This window comes from Salmo salar, chromosome 01 (assembly GCF_965601325.2).
Source record: "Salmo salar chromosome 01, fSalSal1, whole genome shotgun sequence".
In the NCBI taxonomy this organism is placed as follows: Eukaryota; Metazoa; Chordata; class Actinopteri; order Salmoniformes; family Salmonidae; genus Salmo; species Salmo salar.
This window is the reverse complement of record NC_138291.1, coordinates 2,283,371-2,310,770: the sequence shown is the minus strand read 5'-3', so window position 1 is coordinate 2,310,770 and position 27,400 is coordinate 2,283,371. Positions and strand designations below refer to the sequence as shown.

Below are 27,400 nucleotides of genomic sequence, written 5' to 3'. Positions count from 1 at the left end.
AAACTGAGCCACGGGTGATTGTGGTGGAAGCTGTTTTCTACTTGCGTCTGTCTTCCTGTAGAGAGAAGTATAAAGGCGCCGCCTTGGTTTCAACCATAGAGAATAATAGAGAAAACATTCTTATATAGTTCTATTATGGCGTCTGTAAGCGCATGGGCAAAGCCAATGAGACAATCTCCATTTTGAAGAAGTCCATTTTATTCTTTACGATTGGCTGATCCCTCCTGATGGGTCACCAGGAGGAATCAACCAATGAAGTTGAAACGTCCCACCCAGTTGAAAATGATGGAATCCCTCAATAGCGCTGCGCATTCGACGATGGCCTTGTGTCCACTAGAGACCTCTATAATTGTCTATGGTTAGAACAATTCTGACCGCAGAGAGGAGGGGGCGCTTTACTCGGGCGCGTCGTACGGTTGATATCCTTTATTACCATAGCCGAGCATACGCCACCGAACACATGCTGGGGCAACGAACAGTCAGGACACTCCAGACAGACCCAACAATACCGACAAAACTTAAAGGATACAATAATGCCGAGCAGCCTTGTCGCGGACTAGCTGTGTATCTCTGAGAGACGGCGGAGGGAAACGGCTGGGTATCATACCATTTCCACCTTTAGATTTGAGCCTGTCTCTCTCTCTGTTGTGTTTATTTGGACATGTCCTCGCTAAATATAGACGACGACGACCAGAGATGGGTTCCTACACACGTCCAGGTCACCGTTCTGCGGGGAAAAGGTTTGCGGGCGAAGGGTAAACACGGTACCAGCGACGTCTACACCATTATCCAGGTGGGCAAGGAGAAATACTCGACTTGTGTTCTGGAAAAGACCACTGCTCCCGAATGGAAAGAGGAATGTTGTTTCGAGTTATTACCCGGTGTTCTGGAGCAGGTTGGGGACGGGGGCGCATACCCACCCGGGAGCAGCGACTTGGTCCTCACGGTGATGCACCGGGCGCTCATGGGACTGGACGTGTTTCTGGGCCAAGCCGTCATCCCCCTGGATAAGGTGTTTCAGGACAGAATATGCATGAAAAACGAGTAGGTTTCATTTTTTTGAGGTTTGAAGTCTTTTGCTGTATATTCCATTTGATTTCAGCGCTTCAGGGGGAGATTTAGACAACACCGGCCCCTTTCCTTCACGGTGGTCTGTTCTAGAAAGAGTCCTGCAGTGTTTCAAAGAGAGACAGATTATTATTATTATTTGTAACTCGAAAGCCTTACATTCTACAACACATTAGTACACTTGACCTTTCTTTATTGGGGGTATTAGAGGGTTTTATTCTAAAGTTGACTTTTATAAACACAGCAACTGTCAGATCATGCTGCAGCTTTTACCCAGGGCCTCTGCACTACCAGACACGCCCTCTACATGCAGACTAGTTTGTTAAACGGACTATGGAGAGGGGACTATGGAGAGGGGACTATGGAGAGGGGACTATGGAGAGGGGACTATGGGGACTATGGAGAGGGGACTATGGAGAGGGGACTATGGAGAGGGGACTATGGGGACTATGGAGAGGGGACTATGGAGAGGGGACTATGGAGAGGGGACTATGGAGAGGGGACTATGGAGAGGGGACTATGGGGACTATGGAGAGGGGACTATGGAGAGGGGACTATGGAGAGGGGACTATGGGGACTATGGAGAGGGGACTATGGACAGGGGACAGGGAACTATTGACAGGGAACTATGGACAGGGGACTATGGAGAGGGAACTATGCTATCTGATAGCCATTCTAGACAGCCATGTTATTACTTTTCAGGCTGTGTTAGGCTACAAGAGGTTAGTTTACAGAGCTGGGCTATAATGAGGGAGGTTAGCCTACAGAGCTGGGCTATAATGAGGGAGGTTAGCCTACAGAGCTGGGTTATAATGAGGGAGGTTAGCTTACAGAGCTGGGCTATAATGAGGGAGGTTAGCCTACAGAGCTGGGCTATAATGAGGGAGGTTAGCTTATAGAGCTGGGCTATAATGAGGGAGGTTAGCTTACAGAGCTGGGCTATAATGAGGGAGGTTAGCCTATAGAGCTGGGCTATGATGAGGGAGGTTAGCCTACAGAGCTGAGCTGAGGGAGTTTAGCCTATAGAGCCGGGCTATGATGAGGGAGGTTAGCCTATAGAGCTGGGCGATAATGAGGAGAGGTTAGTTTACAGAGCTGGGTTATAATGAGGGAGGTTAGCTTACAGAGCTGGGCTATAATGAGGGAGGTTAGCCTACAGAGCTGGGCTATGATGAGGGAGGTTAGCCTACAGAGCTGAGCTGAGGGAGTTTAGCCTATAGAGCCGGGCTATGATGAGGGAGGTTAGCCTATAGAGCTGGGCGATAATGAGGAGAGGTTAGTTTACAGAGCTGGGTTATAATGAGGGAGGTTAGCTTACAGAGCTGGGCTATAATGAGGGAGGTTAGCCTACAGAGCTGGGCTATAATGAGGGAGGTTAGCCTACAGAGCTGGGCTATAATGAGGAGAGGTTAGCCTACAGAGCTGGGCTTTAATGAGGAGAGGTTAGCCTACAGAGCTGGGCTATGATGAGGGAGGTTAGCTTACAGAGCTGGGCTATAATGAGGGAGGTTAGCTTACAGAGCTGGGCTATAATGAGGGAGGTTAGCTTACAGAGCTGGGCTATAATGAGGGAGTTTAGCCTATAGAGCTGGGCTATAATGAGGCAGGTTAGCCTATAGAGCTGGGCTATGATGAGGAGAGGTTAGCCTACAGAGCCGGGCTATAATGAGGGAGATTAGCTTACAGAGCCGGGCTATAATGAGGGAGGTTTGCTTACAGAGCTGGGCTATAATGAGGGAGGTTAGCTTACAGAGCTGGGCTATAATGAGGGAGGTTAGCCTACAGAGCTGGGCTATAATGAGGAGAGGTTAGCCTACAGAGCTTGGCTATGATGAGGGAGGATAGCCTACAGAGCTGGGCTATAATGAGGGAGCAGCCTACAGAGCTGGGCTATAATGAGGGAGGTTAGCTTACAGAGCTGGGCTATAATGAGGGAGGTAAGCTTACAGAGCTGGGCTATAATGAGGGAGGTTAGCCTATAGAGCTGGGTTATAATGAGGGAGGTTAGCCTATAGAGCTGGGCTATAATGAGGGAGGTTAGCCTACAGAGCTAGGCTATGATGAGGGAGGTTAGCCTACAGAGCCGGGCTATGATGAGGGAGGTTAGCCTACAGAGCTGGGCTACGATGAGGGAGGTTAGCCTACAGAGCTGGGCTATGATGAGGGAGGTTAGCCTACAGAGCTGGGCTATAATGAGGGAGGTTAGCCTACAGAGCTGGGCTATAATGAGGGAGGTTAGCCTACAGAGCTGGGCTATAATGAGGAGAGTTTAGCCTACAGAGCTGGGCTATGATGAGGGAGGTTAGCCTATAGAGCTGGGTTATAATGAGGGAGGTTAGCTCACAGAGCTGGGCTATGATGAGGGAGATTAGCCTTCTGAGCTGGGCTATAATGAGGGAGGTTTGGCTACAGAGCTGTGCTATAATGAGGGAGGTTAGCCTACAGAGCTGGGCTGTGGGAGGTCTGCTTTTCTTACCTGAAATGTGGGCCGAACTCTGTTCTTCTATGCAGAGAGTAATTCTAAATTCCAGAGGTGGAATAACGTGTTATTCTCTGTAGTCTGTATTGTGGCCCCAGGCAGGACTATGGCAGGATGTGAAATTACTGAGGATTAGCGTTTGTCCCAATTCTCAGGATAATCCACTGGTCTCATGGCCTGAAAGCTCTGGGTTACATCCCAAATGGCACGCGATTTATAGTGTAATACTGTTGACCAGGGCCCATGGGGGGGGGGGGTGGAGCCTGACCAGGGCCCATGGGGGGGGGGGGGGGTGGAGCCTGACCAGGGCCCATGGGGGGGGGGGGGATGGAGCCTGACCAGGGCCCATGGGGGGGGGGGGGGGGCCTGACCAGGGCCCATGGGGGGGGGGGGGGGGGAGCCTGACCAGGGCCCATGGGGGGGGGGGGGGGGAGCCTGACCAGGGCCCATGGGGGGGGGGGGGGGGATGGAGCCTGACCAGGGCCCATGGGGGGGGGGGGAGCCTGACCAGGGCCCATGGGGGGGGGGATGGAGCCTGACCAGGGCCCATGGGGGGGGGGGGGGGGGGGGAGCCTGACCAGGGCCCATGGGGGGGGTGGAGCCTGACCAGGGCCCATGGGGGGGGGGATGGAGCCTGACCAGGGCCCATGGGGGGGGGATGGAGCCTGACCAGGGCCCATGGGGGGGGGGAATGGAGCCTTGTTATAAAGCCTATCCTTCCATCCGTGGATCACAGAAAGAGTGCTGTAGTTTGGTGGTGAACAGCAAAGAACTCCCTCTATGAACATTGCAGTAATATTGGCACCTCCCGTTCAGTTGTTGTTGCTCAGGCCGGTCATATCAGCTGTTTGAGGAGTTTTGGTCACTAATTTAGGAGACCGTTCGTTATGAAAAGCTGACGTCTTGTATTTGACGTGTCATTGACTAAACACTGATGGACTTCCAAGATATAAACATGTAGACAAACCTTTAATACAGTGGTCGGTTAGGCTGGTAGACAAACCTGTTATACAGTGGTCGGTTAGGCTGGTAGACAAACCTTTAATACAGTGGTCGGTTAGGCTGGTAGACAAACCTTTAATACAGTTGTCGGTTAGGCTGGTAGACAAACCTGTTATACAGTGGTCGGTTAGGCTGGTAGACAAACCTTTAATACAGTGGTCGGTTAGGCTGGTAGACAAACCTTTAATACAGTGGTCGGTTAGGCTGGTAGACAAACCTTTAATACAGTGGTCGGTTAGACTGGTAGACAAACCTTTTATACAGTGGTCGGTTAGGCTGGTAGACAAACCGTTTATACAGTGGTCGGTTAGGCTGGTAGACAAACCGTTTATGCAGTGGTCGGTTAGGCTGGTAGACAAACCTTTAATACAGTGGTCGGTTAGGCTGGTAGACAAACCGTTTATACAGTGGTCGGTTAGGCTGGTAGACAAACCGTTTATGCAGTGGTCGGTTAGGCTGGTAGACAAACCTTTAATACAGTGGTCGGTTAGACTGGTAGACAAACCTTTTATACAGTGGTCGGTTAGACTGGTAGACAAACCTTTAATACAGTGGTCGGTTAGACTGGTAGACAAACCTGTTATACAGTGGTCGGTTAGGCTGGTAGACAAACCTGTTATACAGTGGTCGGTTAGGCTGGTAGACAAACCTTTAATACAGTGGTCGGTTAGGCTGGTAGACAAACCTTTAATACAGTGGTCGGTTAGGCTGGTAGACAAACCTGTACTACAGTGGTCGGTTAGGCTGGTAGACAAACCGTTTATACAGTGGTCGGTTAGGCTGGTAGACAAACCGTTTATACAGTGGTCGGTTAGGCTGGTAGACAAACCGTTTATGCAGTGGTCGGTTAGGCTGGTAGACAAACCTTTTATATAGTGGTCGGTTAGGCTGGTAGACAAACCTGTTATATAGTGGTCGGTTAGGCTGGTAGACAAACCTTTAATACAGTGGTCGGTTAGGCTGGTAGACAAACCTTTAATACAGTGGTCGGTTAGGCTGGTAGACAAACCTGTTATACAGTGGTCGGTTAGGCTGGTAGACAAACCTTTAATACAGTGGTCGGTTAGGCTGGTAGACAAACCTTTAATACAGTGGTCGGTTAGGCTGGTAGACAAACCTTTAATACAGTGGTCGGTTAGGCTGGTAGACAAACCTTTAATACAGTGGTCGGTTAGACTGGTAGACAAACCTTTTATACAGTGGTCGGTTAGGCTGGTAGACAAACCGTTTATACAGTGGTCGGTTAGGCTGGTAGACAAACCGTTTATGCAGTGGTCGGTTAGGCTGGTAGACAAACCTTTTATATAGTGGTCGGTTAGGCTGGTAGACAAACCTGTTATACAGTGGTCGGTTAGGCTGGTAGACAAACCTTTAATACAGTGGTCGGTTAGGCTGGTAGACAAACCTTTAATACAGTGGTCGGTTAGGCTGGTAGACAAACCTGTTATACAGTGGTCGGTTAGGCTGGTAGACAAACCTGTTATATAGTGGTCGGTTAGGCTGGTAGACAAACCTGTTATACAGTGGTCGGTTAGGCTGGTAGACAAACCTTTAATACAGTGGTCGGTTAGGCTGGTAGACAAACCTGTTATACAGTGGTCGGTTAGGCTGGTAGACAAACCTTTAATACAGTGGTCGGTTAGACTGGTAGACAAACCTTTTATACAGTGGTCGGTTAGGCTGGTAGACAAACCGTTTATACAGTGGTCGGTTAGGCTGGTAGACAAACCGTTTATGCAGTGGTCGGTTAGGCTGGTAGACAAACCGTTTATACAGTTGTCGGTTAGGCTGGTAGACAAACCGTTTATGCAGTGGTCGGTTAGGCTGGTAGACAAACCTTTTATATAGTGGTCGGTTAGGCTGGTAGACAAACCTGTTATACAGTGGTCGGTTAGGCTGGTAGACAAACCTTTAATACAGTGGTCGGTTAGGCTGGTAGACAAACCTGTTATACAGTGGTCGGTTAGGCTGGTAGACAAACCTTTAATACAGTGGTCTCGTCCCTTCAGTCTGTCCCTCCTTGTAAACAACATTTTATAGAATGTTTAGGCTGTACCGTTTTTACCATAACTGAAGATGAACTGTAGCCTGGTCTCAGATCTATCCGTGCTCATTGTGATTGGGAATCCCATAGGGCTGCGCACAATCGGGCCAGCGTCGTCAGGGGTTTGGCCCCGGGGGGGGTAGGCCGTCATTGTAAATAAGAATTTGTTCTTGACTTGACTTGTTAAGTAAAAAATAAATGTGTTTGACATTGACAATCAGTGACAGACTGACGTTTGGGCTACATCGTGAGGGTAATCCTAAAGAATTTTGATGAGAGGTCAGTTGTCATTGTTGTGTCTAGTTGTAGTGACGACCCGGGCCTTCCTCCTACTATCAGGTGATAGACGTTGTAGGGACGACCCGGGCCTGTCTCGTACTATCAGGTGATAGACCTGTTACATACTATTAGGTGATAGACGTTGTAGGGACGACCCGGGCCTTCCTCGTACTATCAGGTGATAGACGTTGTAGTGACGACCCGGGCCTTCCTCGTACTATCAGGTGATGTACGTTGTAGTGACGACCCGGGCCTGTCTCCTACTATCAGGTGATGTATGTTGTACTGACGACCCGGGTCTGTCTCCAACTATCAGGTGATGTATGTTGTACTGACGACCCGGGTCTGTCTCCAACTATCAGGTGATGTACAGTGCATTCGGAAAGTATTCAGACACCTTTCCCTTTCTCACATTTTGTTGTTGTTACACCCTTATTCTAAAATGAATTTAAAAAATACTCAATCTACACACAATACCCAAAAATGACAAAGTAAAACAGGTTTTTAGAAAGATTAGCAAATTTGATGTGAGGTTTAACATTTTTTTGTAAAAATGTTTTCTATAAGTATTCAGACCCTTTGCTATGAGACTCTAAATTGAGCTCAGGTGCTTCCTGTTTCCATTGATCATCCTTGAGATGTTTCTACAACTTGATTGGAGTCCACCTGTGGTAAATTCAATTGAATGGACATGATTTGGAAAGGCACACACCTGTCTATATAAGGTCCCACAGTTGACAGTGCATGTCAGAGCAAAAACCAAGCCATGAGGTTGAAGGAATTGTCCTTAGAGCTCCGAGACAGGATTGTGTCGAGGCATAAATCTGGGGAAGGGTACCAAAACATTTCTGCAACATTGAAGCTCCCCAGGAACACAGTGGCCTCCATCATTCTTAAATGGAAGAAGTTTGGAACCACCAAGACTCTTCCTAGAGCTGGCCGCCCTGCCAAACTGAGCAATCAGGGGAGAAGGGACTCGGTCAGGGAGGTGACCAAGAACCTGATGGTCATTCTGATAGAGTTCCTCTGTAGAGATGGGAGAACCTTCCAGAAGGATAACCATTTCTGCAGCACTCCATCAATCAGGCCTTTATGGTTAGAGTGGCCAGACGGAAGCCACTCCTCAGTAAAAGCCACATGACAGCCCGCTTGGAGTTTTCCAAAAGGCACCTAAAGGACTCTCAGACCATGATAAACAAGATTCTTTGGTCTGATGAAACCAAGACTGAACTTTTTAGCCTGAATGCCAAGCGTCCCGTCTGGAGGAAAGCTGGCACCATCCCTACGGTGAAGCATGGTGGTGGCGGCAAAATGCTGTGGGAATGGTTTTTCAGCGGCAGGGACTGGGGGACTAGTCAGGATTGAGGGAAAGATGAATGGCGCAAAGTACAGAAAGATCCTTGATGAAAACCTGCTCCAGAGCGCAGGTTCACCTTCCAACAGGACAACAACCCTAAGCACACAGCCAAGACAACTCAGGAGTGGCTTCGGGTCAAGTCTCTGAATGTCCTTGAGTGACCCAGCCAGAGCCCGGACTTGAACCGATCTAACATCTCTGGAGAGACCTGAAAATAGCTGTGCAGCGACACTCCCCATCCAACTTGACAGAGCTTAAGAGGATCTGCAGAGAAGAATGGGAGAAACTCCCCAAATACAGGTGTGCCAAGATTGTAGCATCATACCCAAGAAGACTTGAGGCTGTAATCGCTGCCAAAGGTGCTTCTACAAAGTACTGAGTAAAGGGTCTGAATACTTATGTAAATGTGATATTTCCATTTTTTTGGAATTTTAATTTACATTTTTTACCCAATTTCCCCAATTTCATGGTATCCAATTGGTAGTTTCAGTCTTGTCTCATCACTGCAACTCCCTTCTGTACTCAGGAGAGGCGAAGGTCGAGAGCCATGCGTCCTCCGAAACACAACCCAGCCGCACTGCTTCTTGACACAACACCCACTTAACCCGGAAGCCAGCCGCACAAATGTGATGGAGGAAACACCGTACAACTGGCGACCGTGTCAGCGTGCACTGCCCCCGGCCCGCCACAGGAGTCGCTAGTGCGCGATGGGACAAGGACATCCCTGCCGGCCAAACCCTCCCCTAACCTGGACGACGCTGGGCCAATTGTGCGCCGCTCCATGTGTCTCCCTGTCGCAGTTGGCTGAGACAGAGTCTGGACTCGAACCCAGAATCTCTAGTGGCACAGCTAGCACTGGGATGCAGTACCTTAGACCACTGCACCACTCGGGAGGCCCCCAAATTTGTTATACATTTGCAAAGATTTCTAAAACAATTTTTGCTTTGTCATTATGGGGTATTGTGATGTCATTATGGGGTATTGTGATGTCATTATGGGGTATTGTGATGTCATTATGGGGTATTGTATGTAGATGGCTGAGGATTTTTATTTATTTAATCCATTTTTAGAATAAGGCTGTAACGTAACAAACTTTGGAAAGGTCAAGGGGTCTGAATACTTTCCGAATGCGCTGTATATTCTAGATATGAGTGTGTTCCTTCATATAGATTGATGGTGCGTATTGCAGGGAATGATGACCGAGGCGTGCCTGGACCCAGCTCTGCCAAAGACCTGTCACATAACTATTTCTGATATTTATAAAGCCCTTACAGAGGAGGAGGGGCTTAATGTTTGTATAGCTCAGCCACTTTAGGCACTGGGACATACTGTATATTCCACAACCAGGAAACCAGGGAACTGGGACATACTGTATATTCCACAACCAGGAAACCAGGGCACTGGGACATACTGTATATTCCACAACCAGGAAACCAGGGCACTGGGACATACTGTATATTCCACAACCAGGAAACCAGGGCACTGGGACATACTGTATATTCCACAACCAGAGGCACTGGGACATACTGTATATTCCACAACCAGGGAACTGGGACATACTGTATATTCCACAACCAGGAAACCAGGGAACTGGGGCATACTGTGTATTCCACAACCAGGAAACCAGGGCACTGGGACATACTGTATATTCCACAACCAGGAAACCAGGGCACTGGGACATACTGTATATTCCACAACCAGGAAACCAGGGCACTGGGACATACTGTATATTCCACAACCAGGAAACCAGGGCACTGGGACATACTGTATATTCCACAACCAGGGAACTGGGACATACTGTATATTCCACAACCAGGAAACCAGGGCACTGGGACATACTGTATATTCCACAACCAGGGCACTGGGACATACTGTATATTCCACAACCAGGAAACCAGGGCACTGGGACATACTGTATATTCCACAACCAGGAAACCAGGGCACTGGGACATACTGTATATTCCACAACCAGGGCACTGGGACATACTGTATATTCCACAACCAGGGAACTGGGACATACTGTATATTCCACAACCAGGAAACCAGGGAACTGGGGCATACTGTGTATTCCACAACCAGGAAACCAGGGCACTGGGACATACTGTATATTCCACAACCAGGAAACCAGGGCACTGGGACATACTGTATATTCCACAACCAGGAAACCAGGGCACTGGGACATACTGTATATTCCACAACCAGGAAACCAGGGCACTGGGACATACTGTATATTCCACAACCAGGGAACTGGGACATACTGTATATTCCACAACCAGGAAACCAGGGCACTGGGACATACTGTATATTCCACAACCAGGAAACCAGGGCACTGGGACATACTGTATATTCCACAACCAGGGCACTGGGACATACTGTATATTCCACAACCAGGGAACTGGGGCATACTGTATATTCCACAACCAGGGCACTGGGACATACTGTATATTCCACAACCAGGGCACTGGGACATACTGTATATTCCACAACCAGGAAACCAGGGCACTGGGACATACTGTATATTCCACAACCAGGGCACTGGGACATACTGTATATTCCACAACCAGGAAACCAGGGCACTGGGACATACTGTATATTCCACAACCAGGAAACCAGGGCACTGGGACATACTGTATATTCCAGAATTCCAGTCATCCATCTCTATCCATCTCTATTCATTTCTAGTCATCCATCTCTATTCATCTCTAGTCATCCATCTCTAGTCATCCATCTCTATTCATTTCTCGTCATCCATCTCTATTCATCCATCTCTAGTCATCCATTTCTAGTCATCCATCTCTATCCATCTCTATTCATCTCTAGTCATCCATTTCTAGTCATCCATCTCTAGTCATCCATCTCTAGTCATCCATCTCTAGTCATCCATCTCTAGTCATCCATCTCTATTCATCTCTAGTCATCAATCTCTATTCATCTCTAGTCATCCATCTCTAGTCATCCATTTCTAGTCATCCATCTCTATCCATCTCTAGTCATCCATCTCTTCATCTCTAGTCATCCATCTCTAGTCATCCATTTCTAGTCATCCATCTCTATCCATCTCTAGTCATCCATCTCTTCATCTCTAGTCATCCATCTCTATTCATCTCTAGTTATCCATCTCTATCCATCTCTAGTCATCCATCTCTATTCATCTCTAGTTATCCATCTCTATCCATCTCTAGTCATCCATCTCTATTCATCTCTAGTGATCCATCTCTATTCATCTCTATTCATCCATCTCTATCCATCTCTAGTCATCCATCTCTATTCATCTCTAGTCATCCATCTCTATCCATCTCTATTCATCCATCTCTATCCATCTCTAGTCATCCATCTCTATTCATCTCTAGTTATCCATCTCTATCCATCTCTATTCATCCATCTCTATTCATCTCTAGTCATCCATCTCTAGTCATCCATCTCTATTCATCCATCTCTATTCATCTCTAGTCATCCATCTCTATTCATCTCTAGTCATCCATCTCTAGTCATCCATCTCTAGTCATCCATCTCTATTCATTTCTAGTCATCCATTTCTAGTCATCCATCTCTATTCATTTCTAGTCATCCATTTCTAGTCATCCATCTCTATTCATTTCTAGTTATCCATCTGTAGTCATCCATCTCTATTCATTTCTAGTTATCCATCTCTATTCATCTCTAGTCATCCATCTCTATTCATCTCTAGTCATCCATCTCTAGTTATCCATCTCTAGTCATCCATCTCTATTCATCCATCTCTAGTCATCCATCTCTAGTCATCCATCTCTAGTCATCCATCTCTATTCATCTCTAGTTATCCATCTCTAGTTATCCATCTCTATTCATCTCTAGTCATTAATCTCGATCTCTAGTCATCAATCTCTATTCAGCTATAGTCATGCATCTCTAGTCATTTATCTCTAGTCATCCATCTCTATTCAGCTATAGTCATGCATCTCTAGTCATTTATCTCTAGTCATCCATCTCTATTCAGCTATAGTCATGCATCTCTAGTCATTTATCTCTAGTCATCTTTTGCAGAACAGAACGATGCAATGCAACTTCATAGTGCAGGTTGAGGTCGAGAGAGATGTAGTTTATTAATCAATCCTGTCTGTCCTCCATTGCTAAACTGCTAAACAACATGAACTAGCCTTTGCAATGAACTAACCTGTCTTTTGAAAGACTTAACCGCTGGTCCACTCCATGATATAATGTAACTATTATCTAGCTATATTGTGAGAGTGGCGAGCAGTAGTTTATTTTGTAATTTTTTTTATTGAACCTTTATTTAACTAGGCAAGTCAGTGAAGAACAAATTCTTATTTATAATGATGGCCTACACCGGCCAAACCCGGACGACGCTGGGCCAATTGTGCGGCGCCCTATGGGATTCCCAGTCACGGCCGGCTGGGAAACAGCCTGGATAGTAGTGGGGGAGGGGCTCTCATCACATCCAGATGTGGAATGTGTTTCTCCTCCCATGTCCATTGTGGTTTCTGACTTTACAGCCTGTCCTGCTGAGGAGGCCTGTAGTTTTACAGCCTGTCCCGCTGAGGAGGCTGTAGTTTTACAGCCTGTCCTGCTGAGGAGGCCTGTAGTTTTACAGCCTGTCCTGCTGAGGAGGCCTGTAGTTTTACAGCCTGTCCTGCTGAGGAGCCTGGAGTTTTACAGCCTGTCCCGCTGAGGAGGCTGTAGTTTTACAGCCTGTCCCGCTGAGGAGGCCTGTAGTTTTACAGCCTGTCCCGCTGAGGAGCCTGTAGTTTTACAGCCTGTCCCGCTGAGGAGCCTGTAGTTTTACAGCCTGTCCTGCTGAGTAGGCCTGTAGTTTTACAGCCTGTCCTGCTGAGGAGCCTGTAGTTTTACAGCCTGTCCCGCTGAGGAGCCTGTAGTTTTACAGCCTGTCCCGCTGAGGAGGCCTGTAGTTTTACAGCCTGTCCCGCTGAGGAGGCCTGTAGTTTTATAGCCTGTCCTGCTGAGGAGGCTGTAGTTTTATAGCCTGTCCCGCTGAGGAGGCCTGTAGTTTTACAGCCTGTCCCGCTGAGGAGCCTGTAGTTTTACAGCCTGTCCCGCTGAGGAGCCTGTAGTTTTATAGCCTGTCCTGCTGAGGAGGCCTGTAGTTTTACAGCCTGTCCTGCTGAGGAGGCCTGTAGTTTTACAGCCTGTCCCGCTGAGGAGCCTGTAGTTTTATCAGCCTGTCCCCGCTGAGGAGGCCTGTAGTTTTACAGCCTGTCCTGCTGAGGAGGCCTGTAGTTTTATAGCCTGTCCTGCTGAGGAGGCCTGTAGTTTTATAGCCTGTCCCGCTGAGGAGGCCTGTAGTTTTACAGCCTGTCCCGCTGAGGAGCCTGTAGTTTTACAGCCTGTCCCGCTGAGGAGCCTGTAGTTTTATAGCCTGTCCTGCTGAGGAGGCCTGTAGTTTTACAGCCTGTCCTGCTGAGGAGGCCTGTAGTTTTACAGCCTGTCCTGCTGAGGAGCCTGGAGTTTTACAGCCTGTCCCGCTGAGGAGCCTGTAGTTTTACAGCCTGTCCTGCTGAGGAGGCCTGTAGTTTTACAGCCTGTCCTGCTGAGGAGCCTGTAGTTTTACCGCCTGTCCTGCTGAGGAGGCTGTAGTTTTACAGCCTGTCCTGCTGAGGAGGCCTGTAGTTTTACAGCCTGTCCTGCTGAGGAGGCCTGTAGTTTTACAGCCTGTCCCGCTGAGGAGCCTGGAGTTTTACAGCCTGTCCCGCTGAGGAGCCTGTAGTTTTACAGCCTGTCCTGCTGAGGAGGCCTGTAGTTTTACAGCCTGTCCTGCTGAGGAGCCTGTAGTTTTACCGCCTGTCCTGCTGAGGAGGCTGTAGTTTTACAGCCTGTCCTGCTGAGGAGGCCTGTAGTTTTACAGCCTGTCCTGCTGAGGAGGCCTGTAGTTTTACAGCCTGTCCCGCTGAGGAGCCTGTAGTTTTACAGCCTGTCCTGCTGAGGAGCCTGTAGTTTTACAGCCTGTCCCGCTGAGGAGGCCTGTAGTTTTACAGCCTGTCCCGCTGAGGAGCCTGTAGTTTTATAGCCTGTCCCGCTGAGGAGGCCTGTAGTTTTACAGCCTGTCCCGCTGAGGAGCCTGTAGTTTTACAGCCTGTCCTGCTGAGGAGCCTGTAGTTTTACAGCCTGTCCTGCTGAGGAGGCCTGTAGTTTTACAGCCTGTCCTGCTGAGGAGGCTGTAGTTTTATAGCCTGTCCTGCTGAGGAGCCTGTAGTTTTACAGCCTGTCCTGTTGAGGAGGCTGTAGTTTTATAGCCTGTCCCGCTGAGGAGGCCTGTAGTTTTACAGCCTGTCCCGCTGAGGAGGCCTGTAGTTTTACAGCCTGTCCTGCTGAGGAGGCCTGTAGTTTTATAGCCTGTCCTGCTGAGGAGCCTGTAGTTTTACAGCCTGTCCTGCTGAGGAGCCTGTAGTTTTACAGCCTGTCCTGCTGAGGAGCCTGGAGTTTTGGAAGTGAACATGCGTCCCAAATGGCACCCTATTCCCTTCGTAGTGTACTACTCTGGTCAACAGTAGGGCACTATACTGTAAAGGACTCTGGTCAACAGTAGGGCACTATACTGTAAAGGACTCTGGTCAACAGTAGGGCACTATACTGTAAAGGACTCTGGTCAACAGTAGGGCACTATACTGTAAAGGACTCTGGTCAACAGTAGGGCACTATACTGTAAAGGACTCTGGTCAACAGTAGGGCACTATACTGTAAAGGACTCTGGTCAACAGTAGGCACTATACTGTAAAGGTCAACAGTAGGGCACTATACTGTAAAGGTCAACAGTAGGGCACTATACTGTAAAGGACTCTGGTCAACAGTAGGGCACTATACTGTAAAGGTCAACAGTAGGGCACTATACTGTAAAGGTCAACAGTAGGGCACTATACTGTAAAGGTCAACAGTAGGGCACTATACTGTAAAGGTCAACAGTAGGGCACTATACTGTAAAGGACTCTGGTCAACAGTAGGGCACTATACTGTAAAGGACTCTGGTCAACAGTAGGGCACTATACTGTAAAGGACTCTGGTCAACAGTATGGCACTATACTGTAAAGGTCAACAGTAGGGCACTATACTGTAAAGGTCAACAGTAGGGCACTATACTGTAAAGGTCAACAGTAGGGCACTATACTGTAAAGGACTCTGGTCAACAGTAGGGCACTATACTGTAAAGGACTCTGGTCAACAGTAGGGCACTATACTGTAAAGGACTCTGGTCAACAGTATGGCACTATACTGTAAAGGTCAACAGTAGGGCACTATACTGTAAAGGTCAACAGTAGGGCACTATACTGTAAAGGTCAACAGTAGGGCACTATACTGTAAAGGTCAACAGTAGGGCACTATACTGTAAAGGTCAACAGTAGGGCACTATACTGTAAAGGTCAACAGTAGGGCACTATACTGTAAAGGACTCTGGTCAACAGTAGGGCACTATACTGTAAAGGTCAACAGTAGGGCACTATACTGTAAAGGTCAACAGTAGGGCACTATACTGTAAAGGTCAACAGTAGGGCACTATACTGTAAAGGTCAACAGTAGGGCACTATACTGTAAAGGACTCTGGTCAACAGTAGGGCACTATACTGTAAAGGACTCTGGTCAACAGTAGGGCACTATACTGTAAAGGTCAACAGTAGGGCACTATACTGTAAAGGTCAACAGTAGGGCACTATACTGTAAAGGACTCTGGTCAACAGTAGGGCACTATACTGTAAAGGACTCTGGTCAACAGTAGGGCACTATACTGTAAAGGACTCTGGTCAACAGTAGGGCACTATACTGTAAAGGTCAACAGTAGGGCACTATACTGTAAAGGACTCTGGTCAACAGTAGGGCACTATACTGTAAAGGTCAACAGTAGGGCACTATACTGTAAAGGTCAACAGTAGGGCACTATACTGTAAAGGTCAACAGTAGGGCACTATACTGTAAAGGACTCTGGTCAACAGTAGGGCACTATACTGTAAAGGTCAACAGTAGGGCACTATACTGTAAAGGTCAACAGTAGGGCACTATACTGTAAAGGTCAACAGTAGGGCACTATACTGTAAAGGTCAACAGTAGGGCACTATACTGTAAAGGACTCTGGTCAACAGTAGGGCACTATACTGTAAAGGACTCTGGTCAACAGTAGGGCACTATACTGTAAAGGTCAACAGTAGGGCACTATACTGTAAAGGACTCTGGTCTACAGTAGGGCACTATACTGTAAAGGTCAACAGTAGGGCACTATACTGTAAAGGACTCTGGTCAACAGTAGGGCACTATACTGTAAAGGACTCTGGTCAACAGTAGGGCACTATACTGTAAAGGTCAACAGTAGGGCACTATACTGTAAAGGTCAACAGTAGGGCACTATACTGTAAAGGACTCTGGTCAACAGTAGGCACTATACTGTAAAGGTCAACAGTAGGGCACTATACTGTAAAGGTCAACAGTAGGGCACTATACTGTAAAGGACTCTGGTCAACAGTAGGGCACTATACTGTAAAGGTCAACAGTAGGGCACTATACTGTAAAGGTCAACAGTAGGGCACTATACTGTAAAGGTCAACAGTAGGGCACTATACTGTAAAGGTCAACAGTAGGGCACTATACTGTAAAGGACTCTGGTCAACAGTAGGGCACTATACTGTAAAGGACTCTGGTCAACAGTAGGGCACTATACTGTAAAGGACTCTGGTCAACAGTATGGCACTATACTGTAAAGGTCAACAGTAGGGCACTATACTGTAAAGGTCAACAGTAGGGCACTATACTGTAAAGGTCAACAGTAGGGCACTATACTGTAAAGGTCAACAGTAGGGCACTATACTGTAAAGGACTCTGGTCAACAGTAGGGCACTATACTGTAAAGGACTCTGGTCAACAGTAGGGCACTATACTGTAAAGGTCAACAGTAGGGCACTATACTGTAAAGGTCAACAGTAGGGCACTATACTGTAAAGGACTCTGGTCAACAGTAGGGCACTATACTGTAAAGGACTCTGGTCAACAGTAGGGCACTATACTGTAAAGGACTCTGGTCAACAGTAGGGCACTATACTGTAAAGGTCAACAGTAGGGCACTATACTGTAAAGGACTCTGGTCAACAGTAGGGCACTATACTGTAAAGGTCAACAGTAGGGCACTATACTGTAAAGGTCAACAGTAGGGCACTATACTGTAAAGGTCAACAGTAGGGCACTATACTGTAAAGGACTCTGGTCAACAGTAGGGCACTATACTGTAAAGGTCAACAGTAGGGCACTATACTGTAAAGGTCAACAGTAGGGCACTATACTGTAAAGGTCAACAGTAGGGCACTATACTGTAAAGGTCAACAGTAGGGCACTATACTGTAAAGGACTCTGGTCAACAGTAGGGCACTATAAAGGGAATAGGGTGGTACGAAGACGTGAGGTTTCCAGCTCTGTTTTACTCCAAGAACAATCTAAAACTACTGTACCTACAGTGTATCTAACTACTGTACTACCAACCCCAGCTATACAGAGTGAGGTGGAAGCAGTGTATCTAACTACTGTACTACCAACCCCAGCTATACAGAGTGAGGTGGAAGCAGTGTATCTAACTACTGTACTACCAACCCCAGCTTTACAGAGTGAGGTGGAAGCAGTGTATCTAACTACTGTACTACCAACCCCAGCTATACAGAGTGAGGTGGAAGCAGTGTATCTAACTACTGTACTACCAACCCCAGCTATACAGAGTGAGGTGGAAGCAGTGTATCTGACTACTGTACTACCAACCCCAGCTATACAGAGTGAGGTGGAAGCAGTGTATCTAACTACTGTACTACCAACCCCAGCTATACAGAGTGAGGTGGAAGCAGTGTATCTGACTACTGTACTACCAACCCCAGCTATACAGAGTGAGGTGGAAGCAGTGTATCTAACTACTGTACTACCAACCCCAGCTATACAGAGTGAGGTGGAAGCAGTGTATCTAACTACTGTACTACCAACCCCAGCTATACAGAGTGAGGTGGAAGCAGTGTATCTGACTACTGTACTACCAACCCCAGCTATACAGAGTGAGGTGGAAGCAGTGTATCTGACTACTGTACTACCAACCCCAGCTATACAGAGTGAGGTGGAAGCAGTGTATCTAACTACTGTACTACCAACCCCAGCTATACAGAGTGAGGTGGAAGCAGTGTATCTAACTACTGTACTACCAACCCCAGCTATACAGAGTGAGGTGGAAGCAGGTTATCTAACTACTGTACTACCAACCCCAGCTATACAGAGTGAGGTGGAAGCAGGTTATCTGACTACTGTACTACCAACCCCAGCTATACAGAGTGAGGTGGAAGCAGGTTATCTGACTACTGTACTACCAACCCCAGCTATACAGAGTGAGGTGGAAGCAGGTTATCTGACTACTGTACTACCAACCCCAGCTATACAGAGTGAGGTGGAAGCAGGTTATCTGACTACTGTACTACCAACCCCAGCTATACAGAGTGAGGTGGAAACAGGTTATCTGACTACTGTACTACCAACCCCAGCTATACAGAGTGAGGTGGAAGCAGGTTATCTGACTACTGTACTACCAACCCCAGCTATACAGAGTGAGGTGGAAGCAGGTTATCTGACTACTGTACTACCAACCCCAGCTATACAGAGTGAGGTGGAAGCAGGTTATCTGACTACTGTACTACCAACCCCAGCTATACAGAGTGAGGTGGAAGCAGGTCATCTGACTACTGTACTACCAACCCCAGCTATACAGAGTGAGGTGGAAGCAGTGTATCTAACTACTGTACTACCAACCCCAGCTATACAGAGTGAGGTGGAAGCAGTGTATCTAACTACTGTACTACCAACCCCAGCTATACAGAGTGAGGTGGAAGCAGGTTATCTAACTACTGTACTACCAACCCCAGCTATACAGAGTGAGGTGGAAGCAGGTTATCTAACTACTGTACTACCAACCCCAGCTATACAGAGTGAGGTGGAAGCAGTGTATCTAACTACTGTACTACCAACCCCAGCTATACAGAGTGAGGTGGAAGCAGTGTATCTAACTACTGTACTACCAACCCCAGCTATACAGAGTGAGGTGGAAGCAGTGTATCTAACTACTGTACTACCAACCCCAGCTATACAGAGTGAGGTGGAAGCAGGTTATCTAACTACTGTACTACCAACCCCAGCTATACAGAGTGAGGTGGAAGCAGGTTATCTAACTACTGTACTACCAACCCCAGCTATACAGAGTGAGGTGGAAGCAGTGTATCTAACTACTGTACTACCAACCCCAGCTATACAGAGTGAGGTGGAAGCAGTGTATCTAACTACTGTACTACCAACCCCAGCTATACAGAGTGAGGTGGAAGCAGTAAATCTGACTGAACCGTTTACCCCTTGTCTTACCAGAGCTCACTGGCGCAGGAAACTCTTGAGGGCCCAGAATAGTTGATACAATAATGCAGGTTTGCTATGGGCTGGACCCAGTTGATAGTTGAAGTTAGTTTGCTACAGGATATGCGTAGCTAATGTGATTTGATAGGATATATATATATATTTTTTTTAATCAGGTTTGCTATGGGCCGGACCCAGTTGATAGTTGATACATTGTTTCAAGTTAGGTTCAGACAGGATATGCGTAGCCAATGTGATTTATAGATTTTTAAAATTGTATTTATTTATTTTTTGCTATTTTTATCTAGTTGGCAATAGAAGTAACTTTTCGATTTGTTTAGTTTAGAATTTAGAGTAACCAGATGACAATGATTTTGAGACCTGAAGATGTTATTCAAATTTAAACAGTTCCTCGAAAATGTGCATGCTAACATTTTATGACAAGTTTCATGTAATTCTACTCATTTTGCCATGGGGCAATGATAACATTTTTGCAGTTTTTAAAGTTAATTTCCTGCAGTTCTACACATTTTGCCATGATTTATGCCATGTTAATTATATCTGAGCGCGAGTGACTAACAACGTCGAAGGGGGCCCCCTGTAGGTCAAACATATTCCCTGCGTGACCGACCGGTTCCGTAGTCGTCCATGATTACTACAGGTTTAAATATCTGGGTAAACTAACTTACCGATCTAAAAATGGTTACTTGATTTCTATTAAAACAGGGTGTGTCTATGGAAAAATACGTAGAAATAATTCAATAGTGGAACAATTTCCCCTAGTTAAATGCCTCTGGATGCTGCTCATTAGTGGAAGTTATCGTTCCATTTGTTAACTGTCTCTGTTAGACAGGCTGTAGCCTGAGTGTCAATGTTAAACCGCTACGCCAGTGAATATCTTTCTCTCTTCGGTGTGGATCAGAGAGAGAGGGAGTGAGGAGGAAAGCGTCCCAATTGGCACCCTATTCCCTATATAGTGCATGTCAAAAGTAGTGCACTATAAAGGTAAAAGTGCTATTTGGGATGCAGACGGGAGATGGTCATGGATAGGGAGATGGGGACAGGGTGGAGCGTTGTAGTTTCCTGTTTTGGGGAGATTCCGGAACAGATGGGGAGTGTTTACAATCTGTCTGTACAGACTCCCAGAAATACCCAGGAGCAGGCAGCCCCATACCCGTCCTTCAGCCCCATACCCATCCTTCAGCCCCATACCCGTCCTTCAGCCCCATACCCGTCCTTCAGCCCCATACCCGTCCTTCTGCCCCATACCCGTCCTTCTGCCCCATACCCGTCCTTCTGCCCCATACCCGTCCTTCTGCCCCATACCCGTCCTTCTGCCCCACACCTGTCCTTCTGCCCCACTACGGACCTGTACTGTCTCTCCTGTGTGTTCCAGTTACAAAACTATTTGCCTTAACAGCAGTTCTACTTTCGATTACATTTTATTTATTTTATTTTTTATTTTTTTAACATTTTATTCAAGCATCACATGATTCTATGCAGCTGCAAGGCCACAAATAGACCATGCAGCTTTATTTTGCACATAGCAAAGATTGCAACTATTTGAACAAAAATGAAAACAGAAGCTGCAGACCCTTGTTTATCCACACTCAAGTATCATTTTTCCCTCACTTTTATTGAAAATTAAACACAGAAAAATATCTAATTCATTCAATAAGTAGGAAATCCTCCAACAAGGACTTGTGGAAAATAAAAAACAAGTTGGGAACCCCTAGATTCAGATATTACGATCGGGAAAAGTATTGTACTGTTTCAGATGTATTGTTAATACCAGGCTATGTTCTGTACAGTTTCAGATGTATTGTTAATACCAGGCTATGTTCTGTACTGTTTCAGATGTATTGTTAATACCAGGCTAAGAACGGTCCGGGTGACACTGCTTCTCCAACATGCTTCGTCCTTCCTTCCACTGTGCATTATTAAATCGACACGGTTTATAATAGAGACAAAATAATGCATAGAAACATGATTTATTATAGCAACAATACAATGCATAGACACATGCTGGTACTTGACTCCCATCTGTCTGTCTCTGCCCCTGTATGTCCCCCCTCATTCCCTGCGCTTGAGCTAAAGCATGCTAATAATAATGCTGTCAGGTGTGTTACTAAAGGGATATATAACGTATCTACAGCGTACAGTTGAAGTCGGAAGTTTACATCCACTTAGGTTGGAGTCATTTAAAACTTGTTTTTCAACCATTCCACAAATGTCTTGTTAACAAACTATAGTTTTGGCAAGTCGGTTAGGACATCTACTTTGTGCATGACACAAGTAATTTTTCCAACAATTATTTAGAGACAGATTATTTCACTTATAATTCACTGTATCACAATTCCAGTGGGTCAGAAGTTTACATTCACTAAGTTGACTGGTGCCTTTAAACTGCTTGGAAAATTCCAGAAAATGATGTCATGGCTTTAGAAGCTTCTGATGGGCTAATTGACATAATTTGAGTCAATTGGAGGTGTACCTGTGGATGTATTTCAAGGCCTGCCTTCAAACTCAGTGCCTCTTTGCTTGACATCATGGGAAAATCAAAAGAAATCAGCCAAGACCTCAGAAAGAAATTAGTAGACCTCTACAAGTCTGGTTCATCCTTGGGAGCAATTTCCAAATGCCTGAAGGTACCACGTTCATCTGTACAAACAATAGTACGCAAGTATAAACACCATGGGACCACGCAGCCGTCATACCGCTCAGGAAGGAGACGCGTTCTGTCTCCTAGAGATGAACGTACTTTGTGGCGAAAAGTGCAAATCAATGCTGGAGGCAACGGGTACAAAAGTATCTTTATCCACAGTAAAAGGAGTCCTATGTTGACATGACCTGAAAGGCCGCTCAGCAAGGAAGAAGCCACTGCTCCAAAACCGCCATAAAAAAGCCAGACTACGGTTTGCAACTGCACGAAGATCATACTTTTTTGGAGAAATGTCCTCTGGTATGATGAAACAAAAATATAACTGTTTGGCCATAATGACCATCGTTATGTTTGGAGGAAAAAGGGGGGGCTTGCAAGCCGAAGAACACCATCCCAACTGTGAAGCACAGGAGTGGCAGCATCATGTTGTGGGGGTGCTTTGCTGCAGGATGGACTGGTGCACTTCACAAAATAGATGGCATCATGAGGGAGGAAAATTATGTGAATATATTGAAGCAACATCTCAAGACATCAGTCAGGAAGTTAAAGCTTGGTCGCAAATGGGTCTTCCAAATGGACAATGACCCCAAGCATACTTCCAAAGTTGTGGCAAAATGGCTTAAGGACAACAAAGTCAAGGTATTGGAGTGGCCATCACAAAGCCTTGACCTCAATCCTATAGAAATTGTGTGGGCAGAACTGAAAAAGCGTGTGTGAGCAAGGAGGTCTACAAACCTGACTCAGTTACACCAGCTCTGTGAGGAGGAATGGGCCAAAATTCCCCCAATTTATTGTGGAAAGCTTGTGGAAGGCTACCCGAAACATTTGACCCAAGTTAAACAATTTAAAGGCAATGCTACCAAATACTAATTGAGTGTATGTAAACTTCTGACCCGCTGGGAATGTGATGAATGTGATGAAAGAAATAAAAGCTGAAATAAATCATTCTCTCTACTATTATTCTGACATTTCACATTCTTAAAATAAAGTGGTGATCCTAACTGACCTAAGACAGTGAATTTTTACTAGGATTAAATGTCAGGAATTGTGAAAAACTGAGTTTTTAAATTTATTTGGCTAAGGTGTATGTAAACTTCCGACTTCAACTGAATATGCCATATTGAAATGCCAAATGCTGCCTTATTGTTTTTCCTTAATGTTCCAGTTCACAGTTTGGTTCCAGAATAGCACTTCATTTCACCTAAAAGGAGATTGGGACACATAAAGAAAAAGTCAAGCCATTATCCCGTGACTGTTTATTTGTCACAGGACACAACGCTTTGCTTTGTTATGTTATTTATTTAGTTGTTTTAGTTCATCACACAAGAAGAAACCCCATTGTGTGCATACTAACAGGTTATGGGCAGAAACCCCATTGTGTGCATACTAACAGGTTATGGGCAGAAACCCCATTGTGTGCATACTAACAGGTTATGGGCAGAAACCCCATTGTGTGCATACTAACAGGTTATGGGCAGAAACCCCATTGTGTGCATACTAACAGGTTATGAGCAGAAGAAACCCCATTGTGTGCATACTAACAGGTTATGAGCAGAAGAAACCCCATTGTGTGCATACTAACAGGTTATGAGCAGAAGAAACCCCATTGTGTGCATACTAAGAGGTTATGAGCAGAAGAAACCCCATTGTGTGCATACTAAGAGGTTATGAGCAGAAGAAACCCCATTGTGTGCATACTAAGAGTTTATGGGCAGAAACCCCATTGTGTGCATACTAAGAGGTTATGAGCAGAAACCCCATTGTGTGCATACTAAGAGGTTATGGGCAGAAACCCCATTGTGTGCATACTAAGAGGTTATGGGCAGAAACCCCATTGTGTGCATACTAAGAGGTTATGAGCAGAAGAAACCCCATTGTGTGCATACTAAGAGGTTATGAGCAGAAGAAACCCCATTGTGTGCATACTAAGAGGTTATGGGCAGAAGAAACCCCATTGTGTGCATACTAAGAGATTATCGGCAGAAACCCCATTGTGTGCATACTAAGAGGTTATCGGCAGAAACCCCATTGTGTGCATACTAACAGGTTATGAGCAGAAGAAACCCCATTGTGTGCATACTAAGAGGTTATGAGCAGAAACCCCATTGTGTGCATACTAAGAGGTTATGAGCAGAAACCCCATTGTGTGCATACTAAGAGGTTATGAGCAGAAACCCCATTGTGTGCATACTAAGAGGTTATGAGCAGAAACCCCATTGTGTGCATACTAAGAGGTTATGAGCAGTGTGGAATGCCAAAAAGCCAAACCTTGATACCTAATGAACATATGGAGGTTTGATTCACTGTAATTATTGAATTATGACGCCACTGTTGCTAAATGTGTTCCAGTCTGTTGAGCTGTCATTCCCTTTCCATTGTCATAGTGGAATGTTAGCACAAACGGACTGGATTTCTCCAGGCTAAACTGTTACAGCATTTCTAGATGTTCTTGCACTACCTTCCTCTTCACAAGCGTGGAAATATAATGATGGTCAGAACATACAGTGCCTTCGGAAAGTATTCAACCACCTTGACTTGTTCTACATTTTGTTGTGTTACAAAGTGGGATTAAAATGGATTTGTCATTTTTTGTCAATCTATACAAAGTTCTCTGTTAAAGTGGAAGAATAAAACACCAATATATCTTCATTAGTTAAGTGTTCAACCCCCTGAGTCAATACCTGTTAGAATCACCTTTAGCAGCGACTACAGCTGTGAGTCTTTCTGAGTCTCTCTAAAAGCTTTTCACACCGGGATTGTTCAGCATTTTGCCCAATATCCTTTTAAAAACTCTGTCTAGCTGGTTGTTGATCATTGCTAGACAACCATTTAAGTGTTGCCATAGATTTCCAAGCTGATTTTAAGTAAAAGGTTTAACTTGGCCACTCAGGAACCTTCAATGTCGTCTTGATAAGCAACTCCAGTAAGCCTGGACGGGTGTTGGCCTTGTGTTCTAGGTTATTGTCCTGCTGAAAGGTGAATTAATCTCCCAGTGTCTGGTGGAAAGCAGACTGAACCGGGTTTTCCTCTAAGATTTTGCCTGTGTTTATGGCAAGCATACCCATAACATGATGCAACCACCACCATGCTTGAAAATATAAAGAGTGGTATTCAGTAATGTGTTAGATTTGCCCCAAACATACCGCTTTTTATTCAGAACAAAACGTTTGTTTCTTTACCATTTTTTTTTTTCTTCAGTATTACTTAAGTGCCTTATTGCAAACAGGATGCATGTTTTGAAATATGTTCTATTCTCTACAGGCTTCCTGTTGTTCACTCTGTCAGTTAGATTAGTATTGTGGAGTAACTACAATGTTGTTGATCCATCCTCAGTTCTCCTATGACAGCCAATAAACACTGTAACTGTTTTAAAGTTACCATTGGCCTCATGGTGAAATCCCTGAGTTGGTTAAATCTGTGTTTGGAATTTACTGCTGGACTGTGGGACCTTTTACAGATAATTGTATGTGTGGAGGTACAGAGATGAGGTAGTCATTCAACCATCATGTTAAACACTTACTGCTCACAGAGTCCATGCAACTTATTATGTGAGTTGTTAAGCACATTTTTACTCCTGAACTTATTTAGCTAATTGTAGACTTGCGTAATAAAGGGAATTGAATACTTATTGACTCAAAATATATTTTTGCTTTTCTTTTGTAATTCATTTGTAAAAAAAAAAAAGTGTTTGGTGTTTGGGTATAGTGTGTGTGTAGTGGGTATAGTGTGTGTGTAGTGGGTATAGTGTGTGTGTAGTGGGTATAGTGTGTGTGTAGTGGGTATAGTGTGTGGGTAGTGGGTATAGTGTGTGGGTAGTGGGTATAGTGTGTGTGTAGTGGGTATAGTGTGGGTATAGTGTGTGTGTAGTGGGTATAGTGTTTGGGTATAGTGTGTGTGTAGTGGGTATAGTGTGTGTGTAGTGGGTATAGTGTGTGTGTAGTGGGTATAGTGTGTGGGTAGTGGGTATAGTGTGTGTGTAGTGGGTATAGTGTGTGGGTAGTGGGTATAGTGTGTGTGTAGTGGGTATAGTGTGTGGGTAGTGGGTATAGTGCGTGGGTAGTGGGTATAGTGTGTGGGTAGTGGGTATAGTGTGTGTGTAGTGGGTATAGTGTGTGGGTAGTGGGTATAGTGCGTGGGTAGTGGGTATAGTGTGTGTGTAGTGGGTATAGTGTTTGGGTATAGTGTGTGTGTAGTGGGTATAGTGTGTGTGTAGTGGGTATAGTGTGTGTGTAGTGGGTATAGTGCGTGGGTAGTGGGTATAGTGCGTGGGTAGTGGGTATAGTGTGTGTGGGTAGTGGGTATAGTGCGTGTGTAGTGGGTATAGTGTGTGTGTAGTGGGTATAGTGTTTGGGTATAGTGTGTGTGTAGTGTGTGTGTGTAGTGGGTATAGTGTGTGTGTGTAGTGGGTATAGTGTGTGTGTGTAGTGGGTATAGTGTGTGTGTAGTGGGTATAGTGTGTGTGTAGTGGGTATAGTGTGTGTGTAGTGGGTATAGTGTGTGTGTAGTGGGTATAGTGTGTGTGTAGTGGGTATAGTGTGTGTGTAGTGGGTATAGTGTGTGTGTAGTGGGTATAGTGTGTGTGTAGTGGGTATAGTGCGTGTGTATCCCTGCACATTGGAAATATGGTACTGTTACTGACTCTGGAACTGACCCTGTATACACTCTATGGTTTACTTTCTCATGTTCTTATTTCTCATGTGTTTTTGTTCTACTTGACTTTTTTTTGTGTATTTATTGATCGTTGGGAAAGAAAGAGTTAGCTAGAAAGGCATTTCATTGTACTTGTGCACGTAACAAAGAACTATCTTTTTTTTTAGGTTATGTTTCAGAGGTGTATTTCTGGTGGGGAAATTCTCTTTTACCAGTCATACTCCTGTGATCTGGCTGTCAGCCAGTCATATTAGAGCAGATGATTCTTTCCCATGAGTCATTCTGTATGTCACTGAGTTCAACTGTATCACACCAGTTTATTAGGTATACCACCCCATTAACACAAAAAAATTGTTCGCATACAGACAGTGAGTCACGTGGCTTGCTACATGAAGCAGGCAGACAGGCATTCAGTTACTGTTCGATTGAACGTTAGAATGAGCAAAACAAGTGACCTAAGCGACTTTGAGCGTGGTATGATCGTTCGGTGCCAGGCGCTCCTGT

General features: G+C 45.7%; 1 protein-coding gene across 3 annotated transcripts in view; it reads left to right on the top strand.

Annotated features, from left to right (window-relative positions):
- Positions 1 to 374: 374 nt before the first annotated feature.
- Positions 375 to 27,400, top strand: part of LOC106565696 (uncharacterized) — a 67,810-nt gene continuing 40,784 nt past the window's right edge. For 2 of the 3 annotated variants that reach the window (XR_014379195.1, XM_045704322.2), the window contains exon 1: positions 377 to 1,044. Coding sequence is in view for 2 of the 3 variants with exons in the window: in XM_045704322.2 (XP_045560278.2) it covers positions 662 to 1,044 (383 nt within the window). In the remaining variant the exon portion in view is untranslated. Of the gene's footprint in view, positions 1,045 to 27,400 lie in introns of all 3 variants that reach the window. The other variant, XM_045704379.2, reaches the window with a different exon arrangement.